Here is a 25,182-nt window from a genome sequence, read left to right on the forward strand (position 1 = left end):
AGTCAAATGTTCAGTGGTCCTGAGTGTTGCTGTGTCACCAGGCTAACACGGAGAACATCACACTTCCTCCCCTGAAATCTGAGCTCCCGGTATCCTGCTTGAATAGTTGAGTGCCTTTGTCCCATCTTCTTTTGGCCAGGGTCCTATCCTGCCAGCTGGTACCTAGGTCTTGGCTCTAGTTTTTTTGTTTTTTTTTTTTTAAGATTTTATTATTATTATTATTATTATTATTATTATTATTATTTATTTGACAAAGGGGGGCGGTCACAAGTAGGCAGAGAGGCAGGCAGAGAGAGAACCCGATGCGGGGCTCCATCCCAGGACTCTGGGATCATGACCTGAGCAGAAGGCAAAGGCTTTCACCCACTGAGCCACCCAGGTACCCTTGGCTTTAGTTTTTTGATGGCCGATATTTCACTAGGATTCAAGAAGAAGGAAGGAAGCTAAATATCTGATACCCAGGCAAGAAGCTCCAAACCACAAATGAGCCAGCTCAAGGGCATAGTTCAAGACCACAGCTCTTTACTCACATTTAGGTGATTTCCCACACATCCTATCACAAACAAAAGACAGAGAGAGTAGATTATTTTCTCATCATCTTAACTGTGGGTATGGGCTCCTGAGAAAACCAACTGTCATAGAAACATGCCCCTCTTCTACTTAGTATTGAGTCACAGACATGTTTGCACCAAGCTTAGGTGGACAGGTAGGAGTGAGGGAGCAGTAGCTGTATATTTATGTAATGTCAGCTAAGCTGAGACTTTATGGGGGGGAGGATTTATAAAATGCAAGCAAACTGAGTGATAGTTTTATTTGTGTTTATTTATCATTGACTCTCTTAAGATAAGTTTTAGGACATTATGTATGTAGATAATCATCAAATATATGAGAATTTGACATAATATTTGTTACATAAATTCTAAGAGCTATCCCAAGTGAATTTATTGCTTCTATGATACTTTTTGCCATGAATTATTAAGAATAACAACAAAAATCAGTCCTTCATTGGGTTATTAGTTCTGAAAATTAACACAGATTTCCCCCTTTATAAGACAGTTTCTATGAAGATAAATTATAGGTAATGGGACATTTTGGGTGTGCAAATAAACTTAATGAGACTCTAATTTTCTCACTATTTTAATACTATCTCTTTATATTCCCATCAAAGTGTCTCTAAAGATTATACAAAACTATACCCAATTTAGAAGCAATAGTAAACAATTCCAGAATCACTCAGAGTCTACAAAAAGATTTCATATGTATATTTGCGTGTTTTATCTGAATGACCTAGATTAGCCACTAACCTTATTTAGCCTATTAAGTTACATAAATATGGGTTATCTGGTTTGCCTAAATTTAAATAAAATAAAGCAGCATTGTAAAAATAATAGTAATAGGGACGCCTGGGTGGCTCAGTGGGTTAAGCCTCTGCCTTCAGCTCAGCTCATGATTCTAGGGCCCTGGGATTGAGCCCTGGGCTGTCTGCTCGGCAGGGAGCCTGCTTCCTTTCCCCTCTCTCTGCCTGCCTCTCTGCCTACTTGTGATCTCTGTCTGTCAAATAAATAAATAAAACCTTTAAAAAAATAATAGTAATAGACACAATATTACAGCATTTGCTAAACACTATAAAATATAATACAAATATTAACTCATTAAAACTTCACATTTTTGTAATTATAATAACAATATAATTGCCCATGCCATTTTATTAGTTAAAAAAAACAAACAAACAGAAACATGTCAACTTAAGTTACTTGTTCAAAGTTCTACAACTGGGAAATAAAAGTCAGATTGGGGATCAAGCTTCTTTGGTTCAAAAACTACTACACCAAGAAAGAAGTTGGTACATCAAAGATTCTCTTTATCTTCCCTGGAGCATCTTGCTTTTCATTAATTCCATGATTCACTACTTATATATAGATTACACAGACAACTTTATATAAGGTGTACTAAATTCTTAAAATGTCTATGCATTTTACACAAACAGGGAAATGAAACCTTTATTGATTGGTGTATTTGCAATACTCAGGGACCACACATGACTGACTTTTTGCTGGGATCCTTCTACTCCTTGGACAGATAAATGAACAAGTTTGCATGAGACAGGGTCTTCCAAGGAAACGTCTATATGATATACATAGGGACTTAAGGCCCGTTCATTCAGTGAGCTGTGAGACTACCATAATCCCTGCCTCGTACAAGAGAGATTTGATTTAATAAGTGCTGATTTTCGCTTTGTAAATAGAGTCAACCTCTCCTCCACTGGGGATTCCAAGGTAATGTAGGCCTCGGGCTGATCTGCATATTTTAAAATTATCAAGCACATTTCAACTAGAGCAAGAGTCAGGTATGTCCCAAGGAAGAAGCTCTAGCATGAGAAAAAAGGAATGAAATTGAAAATGCTTCTTGTTCCCTTTTTTATTGTCTAGAAAAAATTGAATATCTTTATATTTAAAAGATATATATAATTTATATTATTCTGTAATTTATATTGGTTAGATATACCTGTGATTTTTTCTGGGACCACCAAAATATTTGTAGGATTCTTCCCCATGGTCCTAATATCTATAGTTTATAAGAATTACAAAGAAATTATGTTATAAAAGCATTCTTTGATTTATAAAGCACCGACTGAAACTCTCTCGTGTGGGCAGGAACTATGCTAGGAAATATTAATAAATGAATAAAGAGGGATACGAGATACAGGATACATCCATAAATTGTTTTATTTTGAAAGGTTGTATAGACACAAATTCTCTATTTCCCTCCTCTCTCTCTCATGCACACATACACACATATACCCCCTTGTTTGTTACATTGTAGTTTCTCTCATACCCATTCTCTTCTTCACTTTTCTTCTTGCTTTCGTGGTAGATATAGATTATATGTAAATACATATGCATGAGTACAAGTATATATACACAAGTATATATAAGTATATATACACAAGTATGTGTTCATATGTATATGTCATGTGCACACATATAATTGGGGAACGATACAGTAAGATTCATGCTATAATTGCCAATTAAAGTCTAAATCATAAAATGATGAACTCTTTAGATGTAAGTGGATCAGGAAGATCAGGAAAGAGACAATTATTTAGGAGTTTTCTAGATGGGAAAACAATGGGCATTGAGGGGAGGGCATTTTCATTAAGAAGGACAAGAAGAAAAAAGGTCGTATCAGGGAAATGAGTACAATTTGGTGTGGCCGGACCCAGGGTTAGCAGCGGGGATGGGGAGATGAGAAGGCAGGGTTAGCATCAGGAAAAGGGATGGATATAAAAATAAAATGCCATATATATTAGCTGAAGGAATATTTTTTGAGAGAGCCGCAGGCACAGTTCTTCCTTTTGGCTAATTATTCTGGCAGCAATGAAGCTCACTGCTTGGATCAGAGAAGCAAACGTGGATGAGGGTCTGAACCAATGCTGAGAGAGGAGGGATTAGAGATATATCTAAGTGGGCAAGCGACAGGACTTAGTAATTAGGTCGATAAAAGGTCTGAGGGAGAGAAGAGAGCAAAGGAAAAAGCTATTTTCTAGCTTTATACCAGAAGAACTTGTTTGAAGACAGAGAGCGATTTCATTTTGATTTGAACATTTTGAATTACGATGCCTGTGGAAAGACAGTAGGTTTTAAATCTCTAGGAGTAGTGAGATATGCGGATCTGAGGTACATGCGTGACATACAAGTGAAAAGAGACGTGTGTGATCTCAGCTAAGCTCAATGTTTAGAGTGACAGAACTGGGGAAATGCACAATATTCCAGACGAGATCGGGCGTGTCCAGGGTGGTATGGCCGTAGACAGTGCACAGTACTCTTGGTGTGCTGAAATATATAAATCCTTCAGAGAAATAATGTGCATGGAAAGTATACAAAAATTCACTTGAAACTCTCCTGTTATTCCATGGAAAGTTGCCTTAGACTAAGCTACTTGGCATTTCGCAAAATGGGATTCAAAGTTCCTTTGGATCCTCCAGAGCAAAGTTGAAAAATACCCCTTAATAGGTATAGATATAAATACTTAGATAAGCACTAGCTGTGCAAATATGTTTAGCTGTTACAGAATTTTATTATGCCTTCTGGGAAACACATTGCAAACAGAGGGAGTATCTGATACAGTGTAATCTGTTTATGAATGACTAATTTAAGGTTATCTTAACCTCCCCAAGTCCTATATACATTCTCGTTTCTATACATTGCAATTGTGCGCATCTATGGATGCCAGTTACCTTGGAGACAGTTTCCAAGATGTATATCAAGATGGATTTCCTACCCTTTGGGGATCAATGGCAGCTTCTCTAAAAGCTTTGTCCTGTGGCTTTCCTCAATGAACAGGAAACTAAGACATCACCCAGCATCTCGTTTTGCTCTAATTTAACTTCAATGCCCAAAGCGAAGTTGGTGATCATGTCTCCAGCGCTCACAAATTTAGGTTTCTGTCTTTCCTCTGGTGAGGACCTTCAGTTGCAAAGCCTCATTCCTTTGTCAGTCTCCAGTGTGGCTTTCAGCTCTCCTCTCCTCTCTCCTAAATGCCCATTTAGCATTGCATAATTTCCGTAACTACTGTGCAGTTTCCTCCAAGGAGCTTTATCTTGTTTTTAATTTCTTCCTGTTAAGCTCATTAAAAAACATCTTTTAAACATTATACAATGGAATGGTTTATAAACATGCATAATTGTGTCATTTTTCTTAAAGCAAGTATTGTTTGAGATTATTATGCCGCATAGAGATGTTACAATAAGATTACACACAAAGCAAATAAAAAAATTAAACTAATGTTAAATTATTTTGTTGATTCATATATGTGGTGCTTTTTTTTATCACAATGCTGGAAATGTAGAGAGTTCTTATGTAAATGTGAATAGAGACAAGGGCAGGGAACAAAGGAAAAAGATAAATTATATCTCTTTGAACCTTACTGTTTTTTATCAACAAAACAAAACAGCAGCTCTTTGTTGCCAAGCTCAAAACCCGAGTTTGCCCTTGTTGCCCTCCCATTGCTTCCTGGCACCTCTTCTGTGGTTTCTAGGGATGTCACCTTGTCACAGCTCTTACTCTGGCTGTCTTATGTCTTTCCTCCAAAGGTTCGCACATCGAGCCGTCAATTATTTCTAATTCTAGTACACAAATCTGCAGTGTCTTTAATATTCAAGGGCCAAGGTCCTATTGATCAAAATTTTGGTAAAATAAGTGACCTGAAATGTTTAGTCTTGAATCCTAGAAAACAAGAAATACATTGAAATTGTTTGAAATCTTTAATAGTGAAAATTCAGGTGTTGTGTGAGGTTGTCAATAATGGTCTCAAAGTGCACTTACCCTGTATTTTTGCCCAGTCCTTGGGAAGTCTTTGCAATATGACGTTTCAGATTGTACTTCTAAATGCGACTTCCCCTATGTGATACAGAAATGACAGCTCCTCCTTGCATCCCTGCCTTTGTGTTTAAGTCAATAACCAAAGTAAGAGCATACTCACCAGGAAGAAGCATTTATCTGCTCTGAACATTAAAAGAGAAGCAAATGATTCAATCTGACACCTGGGAATGATTTTAAAACAACTATAAATTGGAATTGATAGGAAAGCGTACCACATAATTAAAGCTCCATCAACTGTAAGATAAAAAATAAGGAGCATGCAAATAGATGTCTTTAAGGAAAAATGAAACGTGAGATGGGTGACAGGAGCTACTTTGCTTTTGTAACTGTATGCATAACAATCTGTCTCCTTTCTGATGCCCCTCCCGCTGCTCCGCCTACATGGTAAACACCCTTGCAGGCTCTTCCTAGTGAAAGTTAAGTAATTTCAGTTAGTTTGACAAACTAGGATACTTGCCTTCCATACACTACTCTTGGACATGAATTAGGAAATGTGAATGAATAGCTCTTTCATGCATTTAAAAAATAGAAATGTAGTCTATTAACTTGAAAATAGACCAAATAAATTTCCCTAAATAGGTTAATGAGCATTAACATAATTCCAGAGAAAGCATTATCAAATTATATATGTTGGGCACTGAATAAATAGTTCTTTTTTTTTAAATTTCTTTTTCTTTAGTGTTCCAAAATTCATTGTTTATGCACCACACCCAGTGCTCCATGCTATACAAGTGCTCCATAATACCCACCACCAGACTCACCCACACCCCGCTACCCCCCTCCCCTGCAAAACCCTCAGTTTGTTTCTCAGAGTCCACAGTCTCTCATGGTTCATCTCCCCCTCCGATTTCCTCCAACTCACTTCTTGCCATCTCCCAATGTCCTCCATGTTATTCCTTATGCTCCACAAGTTGAATAAATAGTTCTTGAACAAATTAATTACTTAAGTTGCCATATAATTAAAATAATCATGAATGTGCATCTTTTATGTGTATATACAACATATCTATCTTTATAATATAGCTGTTGAATTACTTAACAGAGAATTAAATCTATACTATTTTGATGAATGGGCTCGATCTTTATCGTGACCTCTTTGGAAAGTATGAGACTCCTTGAAAACACTTTTATTAATGTTTCTGGGATAAAAAAATATATATATGTACGTGCATGTATGTTACACACACATTCACAACTCACCTTCTATATGTCTGTGTGAGTGTGTGTTTGTGTGTCTCTTCCAACAAATTATTGTGGAAGAGAACTGATATACATATGCATAGATGCATATATATGTAATATATAATTTAGGCTTATGATAATATGAATCAATGAAACGTGATTGCTTACCTGTGCAAGTTTCGGAAGGTACTGAAAATTAACACAGATAATGCCTACTCTCCTCAAAAGGAAATAAACTTTGTGGTGGAAATAAATCCTGCACCAACTAAGAAATAAAATGAAATGATAAATAATTTTGGATCCTTGACCAGAACTATAATGACAAGTTTAAAGCAGACAGATTTTCAGAATCTAAGCATGTGGCTAAAAATACAAGCATTCTCAAAAATGTCCAAGCTAAAAATAAAAAGTGGGAGAACAAATTCCCAGAGACAATACTCAGTAAAATCTATGTGACAGTAAAATTAATGAAACAATAAAACCTTTTGTTCTTTTGTTCTTTCTCGATTTGTTAAAAGAAGATCCATGATATGGAAACCTTTCACCAGAACCTGACAATCCCTAATACCAGGAACATTTTCTACTGAAGTTTTAAAAAATATTTTGCATCAAAGTATTGTTTATAGATTAAAAAAAAAAAAGGAAAATGAGACACCTCTTCCACTCTTCCTTACCTATAGCTCTAATCCTTACAGAAAACAACTTTAAACTTACTTTTTACTTCATGCTGCAATTATGTAAGCAATATTGTATTATTTGATGAAATATTTTTATATATATCGTCTTTGACTTCCTTTCACCATTGATGAAAAGGAAGCTCAGCAACATTTCAGCCTATTCTCCCCCTTTGTAAATATATTGTTTTTTTTCCCATTTCTCTATCAGTTATTTTAGCAAATTTAAATAATATGTAATTAATTTTTTAATTTCCACCATTCTGTCTCTCTTTTTTCTGTCCCAACAGCATTTTCACAGAAGCACTAGCTATATATAGATTTTTTAATTGTCTAAAAAATCCCTGCAATTTTCACAATGAGCATATCAAAATACTATGCTATTAACTATGTAAAGTTTTGATCTTGTGTGCCAACATGTTTGATAGAGGATGCACTGGCCAGACATTTGATTTCCCATGTAATAATTTCAACTACTGAATATTAAAGATCCTCTTGAGCAAAGTTGTATTTTTCCAAGATACTACAACTTTGAATTTTCAGTGTGCTGTGTGGACAGCTGCTCAGAATTCGTCAGCGAGCAGCTCTATAGCATTTAGCTTCCATTTGCCAGCATTCAGGGCTGCACACCTAGAGCCCTTAGTATTCTCATTTCAACACGGGTGGCTCATCTTTAGAACTCAGAAAATCCTGCCATCCCAGACTCTTTACTTCTGTAATTTGGATACAAAGCCGTCTAGTTCTCATGTATTCCCATATCTTAATTTAGCCTCTTATTTTCCTGGAATACATTCTTCATTAGGTTCTTTGAAAAGGCTCAAAGACAGAGAAAGTTGCTGAGTCTGAAAATGTCCTTATCCGGTTATCGCACTTGATTAATATGCTGGCGAGGTACAAAATAATTTCATCATCAAATTTTGATGACATTGCTTAATATTTTTCTAGCATCAGGGGTTACCTTGTAAGGTCCATTGACATTTTAATCCATGTCTTTTTTTTCCCCAACCTTACAGTTACATCTTCATTTTCATGGTGTCTACTTCCTTCCATTTATCCTCTTGCTCACAAAGTCCCCCTTGGATGATCATGATCTTCAACTTAGTTCATCCATTATTATTTCTTTTTAAGATTTTTTTTTTTTTTAATTTGACAGACAGAGATCTCAAGTAGGCAGAGAGGCAGGCAGAGAGAGAGGAGGAAGCAGGCTCCCTGCTGAGCAGAGAGCCTGATGCAGGGCTTGATCCCAGGATCTTGGGATCATGACCTGAGCCAAAGGCAGAGGCTTTAACTCACTGAACCACCCAGGCGCCCCCATCCATTATTTTTTAACTTCAATTATCATATTGTAAATATCTATTTCTTGTATTTGACTCTATAACAAAAAAACCCAGCCACTTTTTATAGTTATTATATGGTGAGATTTTTATGACCACTTCTTTTACTTCTTAAGGCATATTGAATATACTTTAAAATGTCCACATTAATTGTTTTGTTGATCTGATTTAACTACAGGATTTTGTTTCATTTTCTTGCTTTTGGAATTTTTTTTTTTTAAAGATTTTATTTATTTATTTGACAGAGATCACAAGTAGGCAGAGAGAGAGAGAGAGAGGAGAGGAGGAGGAAGCAGGTTCCCTGCTGAGCAGAGAGCCCGATGTGGGGCTCGATCCCAGGACTCTGGGATCATGACCTGAGCTGAAGGCAGAGGCTTTAACCCACTGAGCCACCCAGGCGCTCCTGGAATTTTTTATTGTTGTTACTTTTTAGTGCTTTTCTTTTGTTTTCCTGTGATACTCACGTTTTGTTGTATTGCTTCATACACACACACACACACACACACACTTACACATGTTATTGTTACTATATATAATATTTATATTACTTTATAATTAATTTATATTAATATCATATAGTACTATACAACTTAATATATAATTAATATTTATAAAATATTATATAATTATATGGATAATATATAATGCCCAAATATATTTTTAAATATATGATAGAATGACATAAAATAATATATTACTATATAATATATTATTTTAATAATATGTAATATATACAATATATAATTTATAAATCTGGGATATATAGTTGAAATTTGTGAAGCTTGTTGTTCAATCCTAAAAGGAAAATGTCTGCATCTGTCAAGTGCTAGGAACACTACCAATACTTTTAAGTGCTGCTTGACGACTATTTGTGGTGTGTATGGGTTTGCTTGTTTGTTTTAAATTTTCACATAGTGTATAATAACTACAAGAGAATATAAGTAGTACCACTTTAAATCATTCAAGGAATTTAAAAATAGATTGGTTAACATGTATGATGCTCAGATTTAATGTTGTTTGATATATATATTTACATAGAGAGATTATAAATATACATATAGCATTTATATATCACTGAACATACTGTTTTCTGATTGTTTATGGTTTATGAAAATGATATCACACTGTTTATAATTTTCTGATACATTCCTATTTCCACTTATTATGTATCTAAGATTCATCTGTATTTTTCCCACATAACTGTAGCTCACAGTTTTCATTTTTGAATTATGTAGGAATGTGTGTTATGTAAAAAGTTTATTTACCTATTCTCATGCTGTCTGGCATTTGGGTTCTCTTCTCTCTCTTTTCATTTTACAAATAGTAATTCCATATGGCATTTCTGCAACTATTCTCATATGCACTGCTGGATTTTGTTTATGCTACTATTTAACTTCACATTATGTAATCCCATACCGTTTCCTGTTATGGGTTGAATTGCATCCCTTCAATTTTTTTTCCCTTTCTTTAAATATTTATTTATGTATTTGAGAGAGAGAGAGACTCGAGTTGGGTAGGGACAGAGGGAGAAGGAGAGAGAGAGAATCTCAAGCAGATTCCCTGTTGAGTGCGGAGCCTGACCCAGGTCCGAGGGCAGGATCTCACAACCCTGATCTGGACTGAGCTGAAACCAAGAGTCATCCGCTCCACCAACTGTGCACCCAGGTGTCCCTAAAAATTCTATTCTTAAGTGTAAAATCTCAGTATGTCAGAATGTGCCTTTATATAAAAATAGGGTCTTTAAAGAGGTAATCAATTTAAAAGGAGGTCTTTAGGGTTAGGGCTTTAATCCATTATGACTGGTGTGCATATAAAAAAGGCAATTTGGACATAGAAATATTCACACAGTAAAGACAATGTGAACCAACAGGCAGAAGACAGCCATGTAACTGGACTGATGGACTTATAAGTCAATGAACACAAAAGATTGTTCTCAAACACCAGAAGCTAGAAGAGGGAAAGAAGTGTTTTTCCCATAGCTATGATAGAAAGCATGGCCATGCCAGATACCTGGACTTCAGACTTCTAGACTCCAGAACCATAAGACAATTACCTATTGTATTAAGCCACCTACTTTTTTGTACTTCGTTAAAGCAGCCCTAGCTAATTAATACATTTCCCAAACTCATTGCACCAAATTTAACACCCATCAGCTCTGCATAATTGTTCCCATTATACCACATACTTTTAATACTTGGTTTTGTCAGCTTTAAATTTTTCCAGCTTAGTAGGTATAAAATGGTAGCACATCATGGCCTTAATTTGCATTTGTTTGATTAAAATCCAGTGTATTTTTTTTTAAGATTTTATTTATTTATTTGTCAGAGAGAGAGAGAGAGAACACAGGCAGACAGAGTGGCAGGCAGAGGCAGAGGGAGAAGCAGGCTCCCTGCCCAGCAAGGAACCCGATGTGGGACTCGATCCCAAGACACCGGGATCATGACCTGAGCCGAAGACAGCCGCTTAACCAACTGAGCCACCCAGGCGTCCCGAAATCCAGTGTATTTTTATTTGTCTTTCTTGTTTCCTCTACTATAAACTGTTCATTGATCATATCCTTGACTAATTTTTCTGGTGGCTTCTCTGTCTTTTCTTATGAATCTTTAGAGATAATATGTTTGCCAATATGAAATTGTTCTTTTTTAAAAAATATGTTTCACTATCTCTGTATTGTCTTTTATTTATAGAAATTGTTAATTAGGGCATAGATTGATTTACAACCTTTTATTTTATGCTTTGTTAATCATTTGTCTTATTTTAGAAATATTTCCCTTACTAAAGATTCCTAAATTATTGGCCTATATTTACTTGTAAATTAAAGTTTTAGAAGCAGTTTGCGAGTGTGTGTGTGTGTGTGTGTGTGTGCGCGCATTGAGGATTGTTGTGGAAAACCAAAAAGATCTGGCTCAGAATTTGTACTAAAACTTTTGCATATGTGAAGACCTTTGCAGGATAAAATCGGAACTTAACATATCTCCATGTCATCACCCTTCTATGCAGGTTAAAGTTGTCTTTAGCAATAAAATAATTTAATTAATATGCAGGTATGACTTAATATTTTATAGTTCAAGAATTATTCTGAAACATGAAGGAAGAAGAGAAGAAACTTTTGATGTTAATTCGAAGAAGTAATCTTGTCATAATCAAGGCAAAAATTCCTGCAACCCTCTGACAGGGCTGAATTAATTTTCATTAGGAAATTTTAAAAGCTTATTTGTAAAGACTGTTGATAAAATAGTCCATTAAAATATTAAAGAACTACTTATTTGATAAGAATATGTGTTCATATAAGTACATATGGAGATATATATTCATATGTATGTGTTTGTGTATCTATGTGTGTGTGTGTGTGTGTGTGTGTGTGTATCTCAGGAGACATTTGAGGCATTTGATATGTTGTCTTCTATGTTATGGCACCTAATGCCATCATTTTCCTTCCTTTGTATCTTTATGAGCCAAGTATTTACAACTATATTTTCATGGAACTATAACATATCTTTTGTCTTAAGGTCTCTCCCTTTTCTAAAAAGCACTTGAAAAAGAAAGAGATGGCAAGAGGCAGTGAAGAAGGGTCCTCCCAGGTAGCACAACTTCAATGCTTTTCTCATCCATACAGAGTCTCCTTGAAGTCATTGCAGACTGCCTGATGACCTTTTGTGTTGACCCTTTGTGTTGACGGAGGCCATGGTGTCAGCTGTCTCCCCTAGCGGCGAAAGCTCTTATGTCTGTAAAAATATAGTTCTTTAGGGTCATTTGAACCCATAGTATGAATTTAAAGTTTGTGAGGGTGGTTTGTGCCTAGACCATGTTTCCAAGCAAAACACGAGTCTTAACTTTATTGAGGAGACTAGTTGCTGTTGTATAACTAGTCTGTGGATGACTTGGAGGGTGATGTATGTCCTCCCTACTTCAAGAGGCCATAAAAATAATGATCAATTTTATGGAAATAGCAAATATCCTCAGGCCAAAAGGTGACTTCAGTTTTCTATTTACTTTTGTAGGTTTTTATTTTCTGTCAGTTTGGGGTTTGTACATTTTTAATAACTTCAAATGTATATTTCTATCTCAATTTGTGATCCATAGTTACTGTTTTTCAGTTGAACTGAGTTACTTAGCTTGCATTGCCAGGAGCCTGATTTAATGTTTTTCAATCAACTAAATTATTATATTATTGATGATCAAATTTTCAAAATGATGGACAGTAGTAACAAGTTGATTTCTGTGTTTTTCTATGATCCCATTAATCTGATATCTCAATTTCTGTCTGAGGAAATCCTAATCTTACTTTCCTTTCCATTCCTCCAATTTGGAATAGCAAATCTCCAATAAAATTTAGCTCATACTATAGAAAACTCTTGTGACCAGCATTTGGGCATAGAAGGGTGATGACATTAGGGCTGTGTTTCATGCTGGTGGAATAAAATTCTAGACCTTTTCAGAGACCACAATTAAAATAAAAATAAAAATACACTAGTTTCTAAGTATGAATTTATAAAATCAGTTTTAATATTATAACAATATTATAATAACAGTATGAAATATTTTATTCTATTATAGTACAGGATTTTCCTTTAGGCTATAAAAGCTTAACACTAATATTATAAATCATAGCATCTAAATTCCTTTTGAAGGATACAGATGTTTTATTTTTAAAACAAAGATCAATTAGCAAGTTGAAAGACAATAACTTACTGTTATCTCTATTTTTATATCAAAGGTATAATTAGGTTTCTTATTTCAAATACAAATAGTTACCTTCCTTTTGGCTTTTTGACACATTTCACATTATGAATCAAGACTTATTCCATTTATTATAAGTCTTTGAATACCACATAATACCCAAAATTATGGTTCTATTTCTATTAAATGGAGCAAGGACTTTGAGATATAGCTGATTTTAAGGGCTTGGTCAAAGAAAATATAAGATGAACCTGTAACATTTTGTGATGCCTGATATTAAGGGAAGTACTCAAAAAAAAAAAAAAAAAGAAAGAAGGAAAGAAAAGAAAAGAAAAGAAAAAAAAAAAAGTGATGGGGCACCCGGCTGGCTAAGTTGGTAGAGCGTTTGACTCCTGACTTGGAGTTGTGAGTTCTTCCCCATGTTGAGTGTTGAAATTAGTTTGTTTTTTTTTTTCCATTTTATTTATTTTTTCAGCGTAACAGTATTCATTGTTTTTGCACAACACCCAGTGCTCCATGCAAAACGTGCCCTCCCCATTACCCACCACCTGTTCCCCCAACCTCCCACCCCTGACCCTTCAATACCCTCAGGTTGTTTTTCAGAGTCCATAGTCTCATATGGTTCACCTCCCCTTCCAAATTTTTTTGACATTAGTTTTTAAAAAAAGTGATGGAGCCATGTTGAAAAGACATCATAAACAACCTAAAAGATCGCCCACTGAAGAAACCTGTAAGAATTTACACAAAGCAATATATAGGATATTATTGGATTGAAATACACAGTATAAAATAAAATGTCTTTGAGTCTATACTAATTAAAATGTATACTAATATTAATAAATAAAAGGGAAGAAGGAGCAGCTCTTCCTTTCAGGAGAATTCCAAGTAGTAAATGTGAAAAGAATCAACAAAATAGAAAATCATCATTAGAAAATCACAGTATTAATCACTGAAGAGGAGATCACTGATCAGTACTAAAATTGATGGGCAGATTTTTGAGGAGAAACAGAATATTTGCATAATCTTACAGTATATCTTCCAAGATATACATTAATTATTTTAAAAATCGCTTATTACTAATGGTGGAAACTGACAGAAATACCTTCTTAACCGACAGACTGACATCATTTGCTCCCTGATATGTGATACAGTGAGAATAGATCATTTCTGTGTACTGTTGACAAAAATGCAAAACCTCAATCTAATCATGAGAAAATATAAGACAGACCCGGATTGAAAGACATTTTACAGAGTAACTGACCAGTATTCCTTAAAAGCGTCAAGACATAGAAGATAGAGAAGACAAGGAAAGACTGAAAAGTTCTCACAGATTTGAGGGAGTAATTGAACATGACCACCAAATGCAAAGCGGGATCTCTGCAAGGCTTTATCTATTTATTTATCTATCTATCTGTCTATCTATTTATTTATTTTGAGGGTATTTGGGAGAGGCAGATGGAGAGGGGAAGAACAAATCTCAAGCAGACTCGGTGCTGAGTGCAGAGCCAAATGCAGGGCTTGACCTCATGACCTCTGAGATCATGACTTGAGGGTAACTCAAGAGTCAGATGCTCAATCAACTGAGCCACCCACGCACTCCTCTGAAAAGGCTTTAATGGAAAAGCCGGTGAAATCCGAATTGGAATTAGTTAATAGTAAAGTGATTAAAATAACATTTCCCCAAAACTAAACTCAACTATGTTGGTGAAAACTAACTCCAAATGTTGGTAAATGTTGGTGGGTCAAAAATTTAAAAAATGAACTTGCTAAATGTTATGCAATTAGGTGTGGTGGATCTTGAATCTTAGTCCACACTATATAACCATGGACTCTTGTCTGCTGTTGGTATCAGGGTTATATTGATCTCAAAAGGAGCTCGGAAAGAGTCCTCATTTTTCTTTTCTATAGGAAAATTTAAATAAGAACTGATAATAAGGAATTTTCGGCTTCATGAATGTTCCTTAAAAATATTTGAGCTGCTAAGGGCGCCTGGGTGGTTCAGGGGGTTAATCCTCTGCTTTTGGCTTAAGTCATAATCCCAGGGTACTGGGATCCAGTCCTGCATCAGGCTTTCTGCTCAGTGGGCAAAGACTGCTTCTCCCTTTGCGCCACCTCCCCACTCATGTGTGCATGCTCTCTTTCTCTCTCTCTCTCTCTCTCTCTCTCAAAAATAAATAAATAAAATCTTTAAAAAAATATTTGAGCTGCTAGTATTTAGGAGGACAGATCATTTTAAATCATATATCATATATTAAATGATATTTAATCATGTATTAAATTGTATTTAAAATCATACTTTATTTCCTCTTTGGTATCATTGGTATATTTTTAATTATCTTTAGGAATTTACCAGTTTAGCTAACTAGTTAATTTTATTGACATAAAAGTGTTCATAATATTTTCTAATCTTTTAAACTACATTTTCTGTAGTTGCATTTCTTTAAAATAATTCTTAATAGTTTTTGCCCTTTTTCCCCTTTCCATGAACCATTTTTGTCATATATATTTATTTTGAGAGTTCTTTAAAAAACTAACTTCTGACGTTTTTATACTCTTGTTTCTGTATTTGTTTTCAACTTGTTTTTAAATCTTAGTTATTTCCTTCTTTTTCTTTGATGGTTATTATGTCTTTCTTTTCTAGGTTCTTATGTTTAAGCCTTAGCTCATTAATTTCAACTTGTCTTTTCTTTGTATAAAAACACATAAAGTTGTAAATTACCTTCTCTAAGTAGAATTATTTTTCTTGCCCCATGGTTTAATTTCTTTTCATTCCTGGTTCAATTATTTTTCAGTCTCTATATTTGTATCTTATTTGAACCATTAGTTACATAGGAATTACTTTTAGTTTTCTTTTAACTTTTCAGGACTCTAAGTATTTAGGAGTGCTTTTCTTCATAGTAACCTCTGCTTTAATTGTAGCAGGGTCAGAGAGTTGATACTGATTTGTTAAAATTTATTCAAGCATGTCTAATAATTTAATTCTTGATCAAATAAGATTCAGTGCTTAATGTCTACTTAAAAAAAATCTACATCCTCTAGGTCATTTGTGGAGATTTCATAAGTATATCAATCAAATCATTCATATTATTTTTACTTATTTTGTTAAATATTCCATATATTCCATATTCTTGGCCTAGTTAACTAATCATTAATTGAAAAAAATTATTATGGCTATATTTCACATACACTCTAGATCTGAGAATAGATAATCATGATACTGAAGATTTTATCAGAAAGCAAATTTTATAGACATTATAAACTAAATAATGAAATTTTAAAAATTATCCTAATGTCAATAATAAGTGTTTTCAGTAGAGCAGTGATATTATTTTTTTATTTTAGAAAAGTTATTTCTGCTACAATATAATAAATTAATTTGTCAAAGTGCTGCTTCTATAAAATTTAATTTTTTTAAAGAAAGTTCTTGCAGTCAATATGTTGAGTTGATGATGTTCTGATAGAAGCATAGTGAAATAGATATTTTCAACAGAGAGCATCAGAGGTGGCCAGGCAAAGAGTTGTGTGGAAAATCAAAATAAGAAAAACATAGTGGAGATACCTAAATCTAAAAAAGACCAGTGTTGTAGAGAATATTAATTAAGAGAAAGGATGACAAGACAGAGAAGCCAATTTATGGAGGACAAGCTTATGTATGTTTTATTTTAAGTATAATGGGACCAATCAAAGAAGTCTGAAGCTCTGAATAAATATCCATAAGAGCATTGTTTTCAAAGTGATACTATGGCCACAGTGTGTGATGAGAGTATCTGAGATTTGATTGGATTTAGTCAAGTAAAGCTGTGGGAGGTAATTTAGAAAGCTTCTCATTATCCAATACACAAATCAGTATATAGTGGCTACTACATTCAAAGAAATAGAAGGAGAAAATAATGGCAGAAAAATACCAAGTCCCTGTTTTGCATTACGTCTTCGTGGTACATATAAATAAATAAGTAAATAATAAAACAACTAGCTGTTGCAAGTATTAGGAAGAAAATTGGGAGTTTTTTTTTTTTTTTTTTCCCCAATACGGCTGCTTTTTTTCAGTAAGGTTATTGATGAAAGCTTCTGAGGAGGTCACAGTTGAGCTGTCATCTGAAGGACGGGAGTGAGAGCATCTGAATATTCAGGGACAGGGACTTCTAGAGGAAACGGCAAAGGTAGAGAGCCAATAAGACACTAGCCAAGGAATGAGTCGAGAGTTGCTTTTAGAAATGTGTTACCAAAAATAGATGGAGAGGAAAATGTGGAGAGGAAAATGTAAAAACAAACAAAAAAAGAACTGAGACTGAGACTAATTGGGGTGTAGAGGAAGCCACATCTTGCTGATGTCTCCTCGGAAACAACTTCCCAAACTGAGCAGATAGAGAGAAGTGCATGTGTGAGGTTGTTAGGGCCGCCATAACAAGGTGCTCCAGATTGGGTGCCTTAAACAACAGAAGTTTGATTCCTCACCGATCTGGAAGCTGAAAGTCCAAGACTGAGGTTCAAGAGCAGCAGGGTCGGTTTCTTCTGAGGCCTCTACTTGGCTTTTAGACGGCCATCTTATCCCTGTGTCTTCGCACAGTCTCTGCTCTGTGACTGTGTCCAGATCTCCTACTCTTGTAAGGAACCAACCATACTGGATTAGAGCCTCCCCTAATGACCCTATTTAATCTTAATTACCTCTTTTTTAAAATATATTTTATTTATTTATTTGACAGAGATCATTAGTAGGCAGAGAGGCAGGCAGAGAGAGAGAGGAGGAAGCAGGCTCCCCACGGAGCAGAGAGCCTGATGTGGGGCTCGATCCCAGGACTCTGGGATCATGATCTGAGCTGAAGGCAGACTTTAACCCACTGAGCAACCCAGGCGCCCCTCTTAATCACCTCTTTAAAGACCCTGTCTCCTAATGTAGTCACATTCTGTGGTACTGAATGGGGGTTCTGGCGTCAGTATATGAATTTTGAGGAGCACAACCCTCAAACACTTACTGAACACTCTAACAGGGCCATTTCCTCAGATCTGATAAATTGTACTGTGATTATGAGAGGATAGTGGGGGAAGAATTTTACATGAGTGAAATAGCATGTGAAAAACAAAGAGATTTAGGAAATTAAGTTTTGACAAGCACACTTTGAAATGTCCAGTGTGGTGCAAATCTTTCAGAGAAGTGACTAAAGGAAAATACAGTGGGAAAGATATACTCAGGCAAGAGCATGACTAGCTAAGAGGTCTGGGCTTTATTGTCTATATTAAGGAGAATTACTTAGGGTTTATGAGCATGAACGTGCTATAATCAGAAGTGTGCTTCAGGTCGATTAATCTGTCAGTAATATGTGGTTTATGATCAGGTGCTAGAACATAAATCTCATTAGCGGTAGAGGTTGTTCCCACTGGAAGCACATCTAGGTGCACTAGGGGCTTAGCTAAATTCTTGTTTTGCTGTGGAACAGAGAGGAATTTGTCAGAATTGAGTGTTTTCGCAGTGATACCGTGAAGGGCCTCCTTGTATTTCTCCTACAGACTATCCTTTGTTTCTCCTGTCACAACTGGAAAATAGGATTCCTCTCCATTACAGCTGAATTCATGGAATTTTGTAATGTTCTGTCCTTCAACTCAAATAACCTAAGGGTAGTTAGTAACTAAATACAACAAAGGGGAAATAATGAAATTTAAATATTCACTGTATATCCTGGGATTTGTTGTGATGGTATAAACAAACACAGGTACCTCCCCGCGCTCAAAGCTGATCTCTAGTTATTTATGCAAATGCAAAAAAAAAAAAAAGGAAAAAAAAAAAAGACAATGTGCTCATTTTCAAACCAGAATTCTTAACACTCTTAGAGACTGGTACTCAGTATTTGTAAAATGCACAGACCCAAGCCTCCCAAATTCCACTTTTTCCATTCCTAGACCTTAATTTAATGTTATCCATACCGTGTGTATTCAACTCATTCATCAGTCAACATTGATGTAGTGCTCTAGATTTGGAATATTTTCTCATACACAGTTTACTCTTGAATATTCTATTGAGATATTTCTACCTCTCCCCCCCCCCTTCCCTTTTCTCTATATTTTGCAGACACCATCCACCTCCGAGTTCTCGAGTCTTCGCCAGTTGGCACAGCCATCGGGAGCGTAAAAGCAACGGACGCTGACACAGGGAAAAACGCAGAAGTAGAGTACCGAATCATTGATGGCGATGGGACGGATATGTTTGACATCATAACTGAGACGGACACACAGGAAGGCATCATAACTGTGAAAAAGGTGCCCAGCCTCAGTATAAATAAGCACCTGCACATTTAGCAAATAAAGATCTCTTTATGCGCTCTCCACTCGCACGTTATCCATTAGGAGACAGCAGTATCAGTCCCAATGTGATTATGTCAGGCACAAGTACAAGAAACATAAAGCCAAAGATATCCTTGGACACATTTTGACCAAATGTTTTTGTTGGTTGGAGCATGAAACCTGAGTTCTCACAAAGTTTAAAAGGCAAATTAATAGATGGGTGACCCTATTTCTGAGCCACCTGAATAAAAGCCCCCCCATAACAACATTATATTCTGCAGAAAAAAGCTGTTAATAGCTAATAACGGCAATGTATCATCACAGTTGGAGGCATAAAAAGTAGCATGCCATCTATGCAGATGTATGAAGCAATAATTAGAGTTGCTAATAAAAAGAGAGCGTATTCTGGAAGATAATTTAATTGTTCACATTTTCCCTTCTGCTACATAAATTAAACTTTTCTGCTAACATATGCTCAGTGATACAGTTTAAAGGTAACTAGCTTTTTTTTTTTTATGGTAGAGTCAATACCACCATTATAAGAAAAAAATAAGGCCCAGGGAAAGATCCCAATGAAATGTGCTACATATTCTATTGCACGAAGTAACCACTGAAAACACTGAGTAATGGCAAAGCTATCCAGAGAGTCTGTTGTGAAGGCCAAGATATACAACCAAAGGGTTTTAAATGGACAGGGACCAACAAAGGAGGACGCAGCTTCTTTGTTGTTTTTCATGCCTGAAAAGTAATAGTAATGCAAATAGAATCTACAGTTTATCAGATTAAAAAAGAAAAAAAAGGAAGGTTGAAGGACTGTAAATCAACAATGTCTTTTTTTCTGTTAACAAACTGTACCTTTTATAGACGTGAGAGGGGAGGAGCTTGATTTTATATTTGTGACAGTTAAACTACATCAATATTTAAATTCCAGAATTTTGTTTCATATGTAACCTAATTACTAGGTTGCTATCAAAGTTTTTCTCTGTTCTTTACTCAATGTTTTCCTTATCTTCGGTATTTCATACAACTGTTGAGAGTTTTTTTTTTTTTTAAGATTTTAGTTATTTATTTGACAGATAGAGATCATGAGTAGACAAAGAGACTGGCAGAGAGAGAGAGAGAGGAGGAGGAAGCAGGCTCCCTGCTGAGCAGAGAGCCCGATGCAGGGCTCGATCCCAGGACCCTGGGATCATGACTCGAGCCGAAGGCAGAGGCTTTAACCCACTGAGCCACCCAGGCACCCCAACTGTTGAGAGTTTTATATTAGTTTTCAAAATTTTATAGTTTATGTAGTACCATGCCATTAAGCTGAGTGGAAATATCACAACATAAACATAAAATTTTTTGCTTACCAACATTAAGCAGTAGCCAACACCTCAGCCCACACACATACACACGTAAACACAACACGGTTTCCCAGCTCGTTTTTTTGTAACTAGTCACCACATATAAGTAGGTTTTAATATCCTTTCCAATGGGTCCAAGATTTAAAATCTAATTTTCCTATGTTCTGAAGTATTACACATTGAATCCATAAAAAGTAAAAATTGAACCCTATCCAATATGTAAAGGTTATATTACTATTTTTTATTGCTTTTAATTATTTACACTTAATGAGCAACCTGACAGAACTCAGCCAGGCTTTAAAAATCACACTGTGACTTGAAAGGAACATATAATCCAATTTCCCTCACTCTAATTTGATGATTTACTTATTTATACAGCCTCTTGACTATGAGAGTCGAAGACTTTACACTCTGAAGGTTGAAGCAGAAAATACCCATGTGGATCCACGTTTTTATTACCTGGGACCATTTAAAGATACAACAATTGTAAAAATCTCTGTAGAAGATGTGGATGAACCTCCTATTTTTAGCCGATCCTCCTACCTGTTTGAAGTTCATGAAGATATTGAAGTAGGGACGATCATTGGAACCGTAATGGCAAGGGACCCAGATTCTGCTTCTAGCCCCATTAGGTAACTATGGCTATGTTTCAGATGAAAGAATGGGAATTAAAATAAGCCTAGAGATCATGAAATTCTATTTATAGCATTTAATGCAGTGAAATATATGAGTCTCTCCTTAGCTGTACACGAATTTGAGGAGCACAGGTGTTTGAAGTAAATTGTCTCTGAATGTTTTGGGGCAAGTCATGTATAGCTTTATCTTTTGGTCCAGTTTAAATCATGCCTTTTAGCCTAAAACCTAGCTTGCATCATTTGTCTGTCTTTTTAAGGTATTTGTTCTGACCCAGGTACAGATAAAGGGCTCTGTGTCAGCTGTGTATTTACAGTGTAACCGATTCACTTTATTTGGCTTTCAATTAAATGAATGAAACTTAAATGATAAGTTGAGAGTTGTAACAGTTAAAAGAATATAATTACAGCACCCTCATAATGCAATTAAGTTACATTTTAGAAAATCCTCTCTACTCCTACCATCAAAGAAGGGAAGGTTTTGTTCATTTGTTTCTATTTTGGCTGTATCAAAAAATATTTTTAAAAAATCAGAGCATTCCAGAAAGATCACAGTAATTTCAGTTTGTGTGTGTGTGTGTTGTTTTTCTGTTTTGTTTTGTTTTGTTTTGTTTTTGCTTTGCTTTCTTATGGCAGCTTAAAAATGTATGGGATATGAATAAATATACAAATGAGAAAGACTCGGAAGTTTTTATTGACATCTGTTCTATCATTTTACAGAAATACAGAGATCTATATATATATATATATATATATATTGACCATCAAAATGACTGTTCATGTTAAACTGTTAGTGTAGCACGTGTTTTGGATTTCATTCCCTTCCCTATTCTCAACAGGTTAATTTTGTCTCCTCCTTGTTCCACATGGACCGGACAAGTAAGAGTTTAAATGATGGTTAACAATTTCCAAGCACACTCTTCTCTGATTCCTAAGAATACAGCAGCAGGATGTAGAGAATCTCTAATTTTGTATGCCTCGCGACTGTAACTCATGTTAAAGTTAAAAGTGCGATAGTTTCTGCCACATCTTCAAGTGAAGTCATATCTTCTATATATTAAAATTAGTATTTGATTTATATAATTTTATCTAAATATTTTCTTTTTGTTTGCTTGTGTGTGTGTGTGTGTTTAATTCCAGTGTGGTTAACATACAGTTTCAGATGTACAATATAGTGATACAACAGTTCCATATGTTAGTCCGTGCTCATCAAGACCAGTCTATTCTCAGTCTCATCACCTGTTTCACCCAATCCCCAACCAGCTCCCCTCTGGTAACCATCTGTTTGTTCTCTGCAGCTTAGAGTCTGTTTTTTTTGTTTGTTTGTTTTTGTCTTTGTCTTTGTTTTTGTTTTGTTTTGTTTTTTGGTTTCTCTCTGTCTCTGTCTCTGTCTCTGTCTCTCTCTCCTTTTCTTTGCCCATTTGTTTTGTCTCTTAAATTCCACATATGAGTGAAATCATATGGTATTTGTCTTTCTCTGACTTACTTTGTCTAACATTATACTCTCTAGGTCCATCCATCCACGTAGAGCATCACAGGTTACATATATGGTAATGATGTACAGCTCCCAGCTGCCAACATGAATTCTCCATAATTGCCTCTTCCCCAGTCCATTTGTCTTCATTGAAATTGCTGTATTGCTTGGATTTTTTTTCCCCCTTTGGATCTTTTATAGAACCAATATACATGTTTAATTTTACCTATTCAATACTTACCAAGCATTTTCCTGGCATAGCTCCTAAGAAACTTTAGCAGGCTGTGTGCTGTGTTCCTGGTTTTAAAGTGGCCTTTTTTTTGGTGAAATATAATATTTTTTAAAAAGAGTTCAATTTAAATCCAGTAGTGTTATAAAGTGGCAATACAAAGATACTCTTCACACAATGAAGTAGATTTTATATCCTCTTATAGACTGGTGGTTATTATATGTCAAACTATGCCTGTGGATTTTTGAAACAAAAATAAAATATTTAATCAGAATGCAAATCTAAGGGAAGAATCCATTTACCTATACTATATGGTAACAGAATTAATGCTTACTAATGACAAAATCTATTCCAAAAAGGTTGTCATATAATTGAATTTATGCTAACTTGATGTAGAAAATGCAATTGAATATTTTTAGGTGTTAATAATGATAAAACTAACTGATATAAAATCAGGGATAAAGTAGTTTTACTAATGCAATGTATTTATGGGATAGATAATATAATACTGGGCATATAAATTGTTCAGGTCATATTATGGATGTTAATGCGAGAATCAAAGGGATTTACTTAAATGCTTGTTCTGGAAATGATCTAAAAAGGAAAATAAAAATTAGCATACATAATTTGCCAACAGAGAATTGGAAAATATAATTACATCATGTTTGAAAAAGAACCAGGGTCTCTCTTTATCTTTAATACAATTTTACATAATCCTCTAAATTGTGTCATTAGTTTTTAAACTAAATTATAAGAAATTAGATAAAACACATGTAAGATGATTTGACAAGGACAATAATGCTTTATATTGATTTATATATTGCAACTTCACATGATGTTTCTATAGAAATGAAAAACCTTATTTGCCAAAATGCCAAAGAATTCAGTTGTTCTTTCTTTCTTTAACAAATATTTGTGGATCACCATATCAGATATTAACATATTTCTCAAGAAGTTCACAGTCTGTTAGGGAAGACGACCCAGTATGAGAAATAATATTCATTGAGTGCTTAATATACTTCAAGAATGATACTTGTTTTTTTCATGCTTGATTTCCTGTCTGAAATGTAACCACATTTTGATGTTGAAATGAATTCCTAATACAATGTGGTAAATGGTACACTTTGATACTACATTTAGAGATGAGTGGTAAAAGATACTTTGGGAGGGAAGGAGACAAATAAGCTTCTACTTTAGTAATCAGGAAACACTCAAAGGAGAAGGTAAATTTACATTGAGTCTTTCAGTAGTAAAATAATTTTGTCTACTTGAAAGAGAATTTGTGAATTATTCCAGAGATTCAGTGTTATGGAAGCTTATGTGTGAAGGGTTTAAAAGCAAAACTGAGTTTATATTGTATTAATAGAGAGGGCTAGGGCTTATTAAGGAGATTTGTTAATTACTGGTCTGTTCCAGTTAGAGCTGATTTAAAATAAAAATCTAACTCTTAAAATAAAAATCTAAATTAAGCAGTCCTTCAAAGTAGAATCACATTAGCCCTATTGATGGCTTAAGTTGTTCTTCTAATGCAATTATTCAAAACCCAGCATAAGGATTATACGTTTCAACTGATTTTTGGAACAGGTTTGGAACATTAAAAGAGAAAAGAGTTTTATGGCACTTAAACATTATTTTGTACTATTATTCAAAACCACAATTTAAAAATAGTATTCCATGAAGTTTTCCTAATGTAAGTGACAGTTGGGGCTTGGGAAAAGATATGCCATTATTGAATGTTACTCCCAGACTTGTCATCTTTGTTTTGTTTTACTTTTTTTTTAATATGGAAATTAAGTATTACTTGAGGATTATGCTTGTTAACCCAAGGACTAAAGCATTTTTAAGCCACCAGGATTGTGAAGTGGTGGGAACTGATGAGGGATATAACTATTTTAAACCTTGCCTGACAATCTCCCAAATAATGGGATTTATCCCAACTTTAGCAACCTGATTGATAAACCTGACTTTAGAATG

At 34.9% G+C, this 25,182-nt stretch overlaps 1 protein-coding gene across 1 annotated transcript in view; it reads left to right on the plus strand.

Moving 5' to 3' along the window:
• Positions 1-25,182, plus strand: part of CDH10 (cadherin 10) — a 174,453-nt gene that overhangs the window by 128,117 nt on the left and 21,154 nt on the right. Inside the window, exons 6-7 of the mRNA XM_045998781.1 lie at positions 19,316-19,503; positions 21,252-21,505. Of these exons, the coding sequence (XP_045854737.1) occupies positions 19,316-19,503; positions 21,252-21,505 (442 nt within the window). The remainder of the gene's footprint in view (positions 1-19,315; positions 19,504-21,251; positions 21,506-25,182) is intronic.

The sequence above is a fragment of the Meles meles genome, chromosome 3, assembly GCF_922984935.1.
Source record: "Meles meles chromosome 3, mMelMel3.1 paternal haplotype, whole genome shotgun sequence".
Lineage (NCBI taxonomy): Eukaryota > Metazoa > Chordata > Mammalia > Carnivora > Mustelidae > Meles > Meles meles.